Raw genomic sequence first — 10,873 nt, forward strand, 5'->3', positions numbered from 1 at the left:
ATTTAACCGCTTGACGATAGACTACTTGATTATATCACCGAACTTAGGCTGATCACCGAACTTAGAGCCTACAATGCTTGATTAAGAATTCAAATCAACCATCTGAGATATTTCCTTGTGGAATCATAGTTTCATGGATACGTTTCACTTCTAGGCCTTTACCCACATGGTTTTTGACCCAGACTTTCCTTTTAACAGCATGGTAAGAGTGTTCTGGCGGTCATCAACCGTCTAAAGGACATGTTAAGATGGATAGTCCCTCGGATACCAAAAGAAAAAAATAGCTAGAATCATTTCATGGATGGAAACAAAAGGTACTCAAAAGATTCAATTTGGCAAATTATAAACACGAATCCGTTACAAGAAGGGAACTACTGATACCTCTAATTGAGAATGCCAAAGTACAAGACAACTTCCAAAAAGCTCTATTCTGTGCCATCCACAAAGCAGTCTATCCGCATGAATAAATACCAGAAAGTTCACATACAACATACAATCGGGATCCATCGAAGAAAGTAAAAAATGCATGAAAAATCCCTTCATGCTTGCACAAAGTTGATATTCAGAATTTTAGCGAGGAGACTATGAAGCTGGCACACAGACATAGCACAAATGTGGTTGGTGAAGTGACTAACGCGTTCACCAAGCGGGAAGCACCAGAGGCAGCACCAGATGCACTTCCTGCTGGGCCATTTGCCGGAGGCAATTGAGGCAGTGACCCAGTTCTTGGTACCACCGAAGTCCCAGGTGTTGTACCATCAGACTGAGGTGCAGGTGCTGGAGCAAATGTTGTATCCCTACTTACTGTATTTGGTGGAGCTATGAGTGGAGGAAATTGCTGCCCACCTGCATCAAGTTTTCCATTTTCCATAACACAGAGCCAAGACTAGTAAAAAGTTGAAGTTGTATCTAATCAACTAAAATGGTTAGAAATCAACAAGAATGTAACCGAACTTTTTAGCCATTTGACCTAGCTACGTTACCCACAACTACAATATCAACATAACAGCAGAGAATGGGATGACAACTCCTGGATATGATCCACCAAAAGACATGTTACAATGTCTGGTTTAAAATAACAATGTAGAAAGAATTTTATTTTGCAAGCTGACCTCTCACAATTAGTTCATCAACAAAATTGATTTTCTAACAGAATTCTATGAAAAAAAAAGTAGATGCGCGCCCTCTGAAAACTGATTGAAAAAACAGATAGTGTTTGGAGAGCGATTACAGTGCTGTGTTTCCTGTTTTGGCGAAAGTGGAAGGGAATCAACGACAGTTCCTGAAAAATTGTTGAATGTGACTGGTCATAGATATATGGCTAACAATGGGAGCACCACTTGACACTTTAGGGAGCATTGGGAAAATGTTTGCCTTTCTAAAGTCTATTAAACTGATTGTTCTCCATCTACGTTGAGAAATGTCAATGTGAATTTTCTGTAAGGCAAGGACTGATTAACATTTCAAATGCTGTTTAGACGACATCTGATGTTTGGCATAGGCACTTGGGTTTCCCATATATTCAAACTTTGTCGGTTTAGTTTTCGTAGTATTTTTAACATTACTGTGATGTTTTTTGTCATTAATCTAAAGGATTTTGTAACATGGCCAACTGGGTTTGTAATACTACTCTCTGCCAAGAGAGGATTATTAAAATGTTGGGCCCTATTTTACAAACAAATGGAAGAACATCACTTACTAATGCACAATGTGCATGATGAACAGAATTTACCTGGGCATCGCGGCTGAAGGGATGTGGACAACCTGCACGGTGAACACAAGAGGAATGCCACGGTCAACAATCGTCTATAACTAATCAATAAAAACTACTTCTAGTTCGCCCATATTGAAAACAACACAGCTAAAAACATACGTAGTCCAAATGGTGCCGTTCACCAAACCATCATAATTGCAGTAAGTAACTTTGCATCCACCACTGCCCTGCTGCACCGTATAATTCCCAACCATGAGGTTACTATTCCTACATTGCATGCTTGAACAAGATACTGCCAGTGAAGCAGGCATGCAATACAAACTGCATAAAAAAACACAAAAAAAACTGATAAAAATGGAACACAGGACATGGAAAGAATAAGATAAAAATTGGCAAAGCAGAGATTTTCAGGTACTTGAGATTTCCAGGTCCACAACTGCATTGCACACAGTGACTTGCTGTAATTGCATAGCTCCCATTTGGCACAATCAAGCCAAAATCTGAGGCATATCTAGGGAAATTAGATGCACAAGCTGCAAAACAAAAAAACTAAGTAAATTAGATTCCCATCTATCCATCCAATGAGTTTAAACTTAAGAGAATGGCCAATGTTATCAGTGCGTGGAAATAGTAAAAATTGAAACATAAAAGACTTAATTTCAATTTAGACAAATTATCACCAAAGAACGCTGTAATATACCATACTGAAACCAGTTTTGAGTATGAAGATCAACAAATGAAAATTCCCTCTTGAACAATACTAATTAGATGAACAAATAATATAACCATTACCAAGAAAACACAAAAGACAACAAAACCAGCCACAAAGCATCTCAACAGCAAAACTATATCAAAGATAACATTAAAGGACAATTTTCTAATTCACAACAATTTACCTGGCAATGGCACAGCAATTATGTCAGCAGCACTAATGGCTGTAGTGCCCATAGCATTGACATTCATCAAATCAGTAATTGTAGTGGAATACCTAGCCGCAATACCAGTCAAGGTATCCACCGGCCTAACTACATACGACAAATAGATGGCAGGCAACCCATTATCCGTCCCATTGAAGCAAGTACATGGCAGAGGCACCACAAGGGACTGGCCGACGTCAAGAACCGACGGATCTTGTACTGAATTAGCCTCCTTAATCTGGTCAGCAGAGACCAAACCCCCAAATATAGAATCAGCTATGGATGTGAGGGTATCGGAGGGGCGGGTCTTGTACTTGGTGGAGGTGGATTTGCGGATACCATCAATACAGGAACATGTGATGGGGATCTTAAGGAAGAGCTGCGACGGAAGAATGTGGTTTTCCACATCTGGGTATGAGATGTCGATGGCGTTAGCGGTGAGGAGGGCGATAGGGTCGATTTGGAAGAGCGAAGCAACCTCCGCAACCTTCAGGTCTGTGTAAAGGGTGTAGCCTAGCAAGGCATTACACGAATCGGAGTTCGAGCATGGCTCGATTGTGGACTTGGAGGATACCAGAGCCGTATTGGTGAAAATCAAGAAGATCAATATACTGCACCGATTGAGTGGCATTTTCCAGGGGTTTTAGCTGCTCTCACTCTAAAACAGAAAAAGACAGGGCAAAGAGGACTGATCTTTGGCTTTGAGAAAGGGGTTTTCAGGGTTTTAGGTGAAGTTTTGACAAAAACAACATGTGGGTTTCTCTGGCTCTGCTGTTACTGCACTGGAGAGAATGTGGAAGATTTGTTGTTTCTTTTTGGGGATTGAGGGTTTTGAATCCCAGCTAGAAGTGCTAGCTACTTAAGCCAATAAGAACAGAAAACACATTCAAATGACAAACTTGAGCACGATAAACATGGAATCTCTGGGTTTGCAGGGATTTATGTTGTGGGTTTCGTCTTCTTCTATTACTAGTGCCCTCCAGTAAATGGAGAGAGGGAGAGAGCGCAAAGCAAGGAAGCACTAAAAAGGGAGTTTGCAGAGTGGGGTGGGAGGGAGGAAGACAACAAATGTGTTGCATAGAGTGAGCAGACCCCAGTCAGATTCTCGATCTTCGAGTCTGGAAGAATAACTTTTCATTGGACTAATTTGCCCTTGTCTCTAGATCCTCGCTTTTTGAATTTGAAAGTGATGTTGCCAGATTACAACGGCGACGTATTGACCTAAAGCAATGGTGTTTTCACCTTTTTGGCCCTGCCTATGATAGATTTTTCAAGCAAATAATAAGGGTGTTTTAGGGTTTTCCATGGAATTGGGACCGGGCCCACCGATTACTTTTCAGGCATGGGCGGAAACAACTGATTTTCTTTCGGAATAATTAGCTTTACACGCGAAACAAGGGAGCGTGTGATGTAATCCTTCGTAGGCGGTCCATTTGACTGAGAAGGCCCATTACGGTAACTCAGATTTGAGATAGCCCAATCTGCACTTAGCCCATTTCACTGAGCGGCCCATTAAATTGTCTCACGTTTTTTCTTTCCTATATAGGGGAATATTCTATTTTTTAGGCCCGGACCCTAAATATTCGATATAGGTTTAAATTCAGCCGTCAAGTGTGTACACATTAGTTTCTCACATAAATATTGAATAAGTTACTAAAATCCAATGATCACAATAATATTATTCTAGAAAAGTTTGAACTCAATTACTTCTTTATTCATATAGTTTGTTCTTACTCTACGAATGAAAGGTGACTCGATTGATAATCGATTGAGTTAAACTAAACATATATACGTTTAATGTTATTTCAATGTTGAGCATATTCCTGGTATTTCAAACAAAAAAAGAGTTACCAATCTCTGGACGCGGGAACCGAATCCTTCCCTCCATTTGCCTTTCTTTCTCCACTCTCTATTGGGATTCTTTCTCCCTCTAGATCACGACTTTACTGCTTTCACCGAACACTGAAATCTCCAAATTGCCCCCAAAACCTAAATTCCCAATCTAAATTCATAATCCTAAATCAATTGCTTCAATTTTATGAGGAATCAGCTGTTAGAGGGGAGCTGCCAGCGGTGGAGAATGCTACGGACGAACTTCGGCAACCGGAGCGTAGGAGCGTTCGCCGGAGATTGGTGCAGTCCACGCTGTTGCCGCATAAACCTCAGGAAAATGAAGTAATTGACGACCATAAGGGGCACAAGGATTGCAATGCCGACGATCAGGGTGCTGAAGATAATGATTTTATTGGGAGTCAAGGCAAGAAGCAAAAGAAGCGCAAGGGGAAGGCAACTTCTCCGACAAAAGCGTCTAAGAAGGTGAATTTACAAGTAATTTCATAACTATGTTGTGCGCTTATGTCTGTTACTGGATTTTTACTTGGCTTCCTTTTGATCAAAGTTTTCTCATGGCAAGGGAATTCTTGCTGTGTATATAAATTTATAAGAATGGAGCGTCTTCTTGTGTTGATTTGATTGATTTTCAATTTGGATAGCGAGAAAAATCGAAGACAGAAAATTATTTGAATAAATTATTAAGTGCTCTTTATATTTTAATTTAAATAATGAACAGCCAAAGGAAAAAGATCCGGCCGGTACTCCGAAAAAGAATGTGAAGAGTAATGGGAAAGTATTGGCTACTCCTATTGAGATTGCGGATGGGTCGCCACAACCTATGCCTAATCTGAGGTTAGAAGAAAAGATGACAGCTGAGGTTGGTAACAATGTTTTATTGCATGTTTGTTGCTTGTGTTTGCCCTTGTAAAATTTGCTCCTGTCGTTGAGCATTGATAGTGGAGTAAATTATCAGTTGATTAAATGCTATCTCCCTTCATCTCCAAACAAAGCTACTCATGACTTGTTGTGTAAATTAATAAATATCAATTGATGAAATTTAGTAGCTATTGCTAATTATATTCATATTGCCTGCCTTTCTTTACTTTCTGTTTTTTATTCGTTGGGGGATCCTATTCCATAACCTATACTTCAAAAATTCATCAGAACTCTTAAAACAGACATACATGCAGACGAGCCAAAAGTTACTGTCGATTGGACTGTTCAAAGTACCTGTAATAGCTCCGTTCTTGGTCCTTCACCCATTTAGTTTTCCCTACATTATTTAACAATAAAAGAACCTACATGACAACTATTTTTATTTTACTTACAAACAACCTTATAACTTGGTCAAAACTCCGTTCATGTACAGTTAGTACTACTAGTCCCTAGTTCGGGGTTGTCTAAAGTCACTCACGAGTAATGATGTCTTGAACTAAGTTTTCAATTTTTTTACGGGAATGTATGAGATAATGAATGAAAGAGAAGGAATGAACAGTGGACACAAAATTGTGATGCATCTAAATATATATTTGGCTTACAACCCTGAGTTTCGTTTACTTTGTTATTAGGCATTATGATATACGGTCTATAAGCTTGTCATTTTTGTTTATTGCTATTTAGGAAAATTCACGAATGTTTTCTGGAAGAAAAATACACCCATTTTTCTCATCATGGAAGGTGGGGAAAAGATGTGAAGAGAGTAATAAAGAAGAGAGAAATGATAATAGGCTCACTATTGGTCCTATCCATGTATTTTATAAGGTTCAGGTAAGTGCCATTTTATTGCCTATACGTGCATTGGATATGAGGCTTTAAAAGTGGTTTTCCAGCCATATAAGTTGCATTAGTTTTGTTTGATGTTTATTTATAATGTCACTGCTACTCTCTCTATACTGCTATAGGGTGATGATGTGTCTTTTGATTGGAGAAATTGGTCATTTTGTGAGAAATCGTCTATAAGTACCACATATGATCGAAAAGGCGAATCCGCATCAATTTTGGAAGCCCCCGTTGACTCGTTACAAATTGATCAACTTTCCACTTTTGCTCTTCCCTCTGGTGCTTCAGCTCCTCAAGATAAGGCTCCTTTAGATCAGTGTCTTATTCAACTAGATGACACGTGTGAGACAACACTAACAATCTCTGCCATGCCAGCTAATGAGCTTGTTGGCTGCTGTCTGTTTGTAAAGGGCGCAGAAATGGTGTATATCAACTCTTAATCTGATTCCATACTATAATTTATTTTCTTTTCTCATTCAAGTTTAACTTCCTGCTGCATCTGAAAACAAAATTTGTGATCATTGTACAACTTTAATTCAAAAACATTATTTGATTTTTCTTGTGAAATTGTACTGGGTTTGATGGATATTGAATCATATTAATTATTCCATTGGCAGGATCACATGAAACAAGAAGTTGGTCTCTTTTCCTCTCATGCTGACGGTGTTAAAGAATTAGATGCCAGAATCAGCAAATATTTTCAGGAAAGGTCGGATTTTTCTATCTATTGTATCAATTGCGTTTATAAGCCGATTTTTTTTGCTACCAATGTATTGGGTGTAAATCATCACCTTAAGTTTTTATCTGATTTTGCTAATAATCCTGCATTGTAGTCCGGGAAGGTTGCACGTTCTTAATGCTAGAACGCTCCCTAATATTGTATGAGGGCTGTGCTGAGGAAGTGCACAGTATCAAATCTTCCATTACTGGATGCGCTTTCCCTTTTGCCAAGGAATAGTTCCACATTAACCACCTAGACCAAGTTACATAAATATACTTGGCAAAATTGTTGTCTGATTGAATGCTTCTTGCGATTCCAATGCTTAGTTTGTTTTTTATTTTTTTTATTTTTGGCATTGAGATGTGATGGCAGTTTTTGGCTGGTAATGCCTTACCTATTAATATCATAAAAATTATCATACAAAGGAGGATGCACATACACTTACACACGTGTATACATAGATAGATAGGCAGATATATAACCATATATACGGTTCCTCAATTTGTGATTTTATGCTTAGACTGAACCGCACAAAGTTCATGGCCTGTGTTCCCTTGAGTTGTATTAATCTTGTTGCACAGTGACGTATTCTCCATAAATTTGTCTTCATGCAGCTTTTACATATAAGTTGCGCCCTTATTGTTTCACAATGCTATTGATACATGTCTGAATTTGAAGTCACTTATCTGGAAATTTCGTCTTTTATTATTTTAGTGCATGTGCAGGATGATGTCATACTACATCAGTGCTTCTCATCAACCTGATGGCCACATATGGGCAGATAAATATCAACCAAAAAGGGCCATTGAGGTCGGACAATTCAGAAAAAAAAAAACTACTTCTGCATATCGTTCTATTCTTTGCTTATTGTGTACATTTCTTCTTTAACACTGTTGCTGTCCACATTCCTGAAGGTTTGCGGTAATGAGGAATCAGTTAAATTTTTGAGTGAGTGGCTACGTCTTTGGCGTGAAAGAGATCATAAACCAACCAAGGACTCCATTGGCGGCGATGAAAGTGACATTGAAGATAATTATGATGATTGGTATCCAAGTGACTCTAGTTCAGGAAACATCAATGGAGCCTGGCGAAGAATCTCCTCTTAGTCACTGGACCAGTGGGGGTACATAGATTTTATGTTTCTAAATTTTGCTGCTTGTTTGCTCGTTGAAAACTGTAATCCATAATTGCAGCATGCCAACTAATAATATGCTGGTTCAAATGGTCTATACCCTTTCTTTTTTTTAACGAGCCCCTGGACTCTTATCACTCGATGCAATCTGAGGGAAAATGTGCAATGTACTTTGCAATTCTTCCATTTCCTTCTTTTCTTGAATCCCAATTGTATGATTAACTTTTTCTTTCCGAAATGGATGCTTAGCACATTAGCGATTATCAGAATATATTCTCAAACATGTCATGTGCATGCACTATATCTTTTGTTCACCTTCTCTTTCGATGTCCAGGTAGAGAAGTGCTGAGGGCCCGTCCTCTGCCATTTGATCACAAGGCTGGCCATCAACTGCTACCAAAGATACTCCCCTGGGGTTACCATCTCAGTTATCTAAGCTAGTTGAAAGGAGATCTCAAAGTCATTATCCATAATGGAAGATGATTCCACCTTCATGGATGTCATTGAGGAGGAATTTAATAATAAAGCAGTGCACGGTAATCCAGAGAGGCATGTTGATGAAATAGATTGTATGGAGGCCAAAAGGAAGCGATGTTAAGCAGGAATGGTTTCTCTCACAATTGCGACGACTTTTCCATTCCTCTGCATTCGCCATGCAAAATTTCCAATTCCCCAGGCACTCCAGTTTTGTTCTCTCGGAGAAAAGGTGGGAGAAGGCTGAACGTTGTAATGTCTTTGGATTCTGAAGATGATGGTAATGAGACAGGGAAACTCAAGGAGAAGCATAATCAAGGCTTAGATTTGCACTTTGGTGACAAGTGCAAATCAATTGATATATCATATGTGCCAGAATCAACAGTTGTACCTGAGGCGGAAGTTGGCGATGGAACAGAGATGTTATCTATGACAGTGTTTGCTGATCAAGATGCTGCTAGTTTTGAAGAAGTTTCGATGAACCTTGAGTTAAAACAAAATCCATTTTCAGTTGAAGCTGACAATCTTGAAAAATCTGTACCCATCTTCAGCACATATTCAGATATCTTAACCTCTGATGTAATAGTAGCAACATCATGTGAAGAGGATTTGGAAGATTCATTGAATGAACATGAAGAGGATGTTACAAGAGAATATCAATCAATGGACGAGTATAGTCGCATGGATTTCAAGAAAATACCCAAGCCCTCAGTAAAACGTAGGTCCAGTGTGGTGACTTCTTCAGTGGAGGAGTCATGGGATAGAATTCATAACCGCCAAATAGAGTTAACTCATTGCATTGCCTCAGAGCATACAGATGCTCATCAAATTACGAAACTTGCTGATCGTATGACCAATATAATTTCAGAAGCGGATCTTCTGCTTTCCAAATGCCTATCACTTGTGAGTGAAAGTCCCTGTTTTTCTGTAGTATGCCTGTGTAGTCCTTGATTATGATTTGATTCTTCTGTAGGATTTATTAGAAATGTCGAGTATAATCCTTCCTGAGACCTCAGATGCTTTCAGCTGGTGTGATGAGCAGTCGCAAATGACATCGACAATTTTGCAACATGGATTTTGTTATCATGTTAAACAAAATGCCGCTGTAGCGATGACCATGGTCTCTGAGAGCAGGGAAAATATTGCATTGGAGGCGCCTCCCACAACAAATACCTTAGATAACTTAATCCAACAGCCAACTGAAACTGAAAGGATTACAGAGGATGGCCTGCGAGAAATTGATGAGTTAAACAGGTACAAGCTATGATATCTTTTCTAAGTATGATTTTGATAGACACGGATTTTGTGTGCATGCTCTCCTGATGTATCACCTATTATGCTATATTTTGAATATAGGAGCTCAGCTGCCTCTTGTTACTCATTTTGTCATGACACCACTTTTCTGTAATGCGGTAACAAGAAGTCATGTTTCCTTGATATCATTCAGTCAATAGTTCCTTCAAGGTTTTATCTTGCCTTGAAACACGAGGCCTTCCATGATTATCTTTCTTCTTTGGGCCACATTCCAAGATCAGAAGTTTATCATCTATCGGAAAGCAATGCCAAGACAAAAAGACGAAGGTTGATGCTTTTTTTAATTGTTCTTTTGCTTTATTCGTGGCAATTCCTTAATATGTCTCAAGTTTTAAGTACCTTTCTGATGCAGGACCCGAGGTGCTCGACATTATCTGAGTACTGGTGCACTTATGCTTTCTGCAGAAGAAATCTCGCTGCTTGGCGAATATAAATTCTGTGGGAAGATTTCAGCCCAGTTCACAGATACTGATATCAGATAAAGCTGTAGGCCGCCCTTTAATTAAAGATAGAGAAGACTAACAGGGAATTGCTATAGAGGAACCGCTTCAAATCTCAAACCAAACACAAAGCTTCCATGGTGGTTGCTTCATTTGTTCAGAGACTCATTGCAATGCTTACATGCAAAAAGATGGTGTCATGGATTCAAAGCTGGGTTTCCTTGGTATCAAGCTAATATTATTGATGGTTGCTTCAATTGTTTCTCTCAATACCATTGGCGCGCAAGCAATTCCTTTAATGATCGACTAGGTTCCTTTTTCCTTGACCTAATTCTTGAAGTGCTTCTAACCCCATTGCCTCATTGTAAAGCTCATAGCAGTTTTTGGTATGTATATGGTATAGGAATCCAGATCGTATTCTTTAAGTTGTATATATTGTAACTAAATGGCTTTACTGGCTGTTCAATAAGCTTCACTTTAGCCGGATAGTAGTTGAAATCTCTTCATGTTGTAAAGAGTTAATAGAAATCCTAAATCTGCTTTCCTTGT

At 39.0% G+C, this 10,873-nt stretch overlaps 3 protein-coding genes across 4 annotated transcripts; 2 read left to right on the plus strand and 1 right to left on the minus strand.

Annotated features, from left to right (window-relative positions):
• Window positions 1–313: 313 nt before the first annotated feature.
• LOC120001011 (lysM domain-containing GPI-anchored protein 1-like) lies at window positions 314–3,734 on the minus strand. The gene is made up of 5 exons (XM_038849224.1): window positions 2,611–3,734; window positions 2,130–2,247; window positions 1,874–2,035; window positions 1,733–1,764; window positions 314–846 (listed from the first exon to the last, which is right to left on the minus strand). Exons 1-5 carry the CDS (start codon window positions 3,260–3,262, stop codon window positions 563–565), a joined length of 1,248 nt encoding a protein of 415 aa, XP_038705152.1. The 5' UTR covers window positions 3,263–3,734; the 3' UTR covers window positions 314–562.
• Window positions 3,546–8,422, plus strand: LOC120000716. The gene is made up of 9 exons (XM_038848834.1): window positions 3,546–3,613; window positions 3,795–3,918; window positions 4,477–4,947; window positions 5,201–5,341; window positions 6,085–6,231; window positions 6,366–6,665; window positions 6,861–6,952; window positions 7,690–7,774; window positions 7,879–8,422. Exons 1-9 carry the CDS (start codon window positions 3,546–3,548, stop codon window positions 8,068–8,070), a joined length of 1,620 nt encoding a protein of 539 aa, XP_038704762.1. The 3' UTR covers window positions 8,071–8,422.
• Window positions 8,423–8,435: 13 nt separating this feature from the next.
• Window positions 8,436–10,873, plus strand: LOC119999514. Of its 2 annotated transcripts, XM_038847125.1 has the most exons (4): window positions 8,436–9,473; window positions 9,544–9,824; window positions 9,984–10,151; window positions 10,237–10,873. In XM_038847125.1, the coding sequence occupies exons 1-4, from the start codon at window positions 8,688–8,690 to the stop codon at window positions 10,364–10,366; spliced, it is 1,365 nt and encodes a 454-aa protein (XP_038703053.1). In that variant the 5' UTR covers window positions 8,436–8,687; the 3' UTR covers window positions 10,367–10,873. The 2 variants fall into 2 exon arrangements, with proteins under 2 accessions (XP_038703053.1, XP_038703054.1); XM_038847126.1 differs by lacking the exon at window positions 10,237–10,873 and having other exon boundaries at window positions 9,927–10,007.

Source organism: Tripterygium wilfordii, chromosome 6 (assembly GCF_013401445.1).
Source record: "Tripterygium wilfordii isolate XIE 37 chromosome 6, ASM1340144v1, whole genome shotgun sequence".
Taxonomy (NCBI): domain Eukaryota; kingdom Viridiplantae; phylum Streptophyta; class Magnoliopsida; order Celastrales; family Celastraceae; genus Tripterygium; species Tripterygium wilfordii.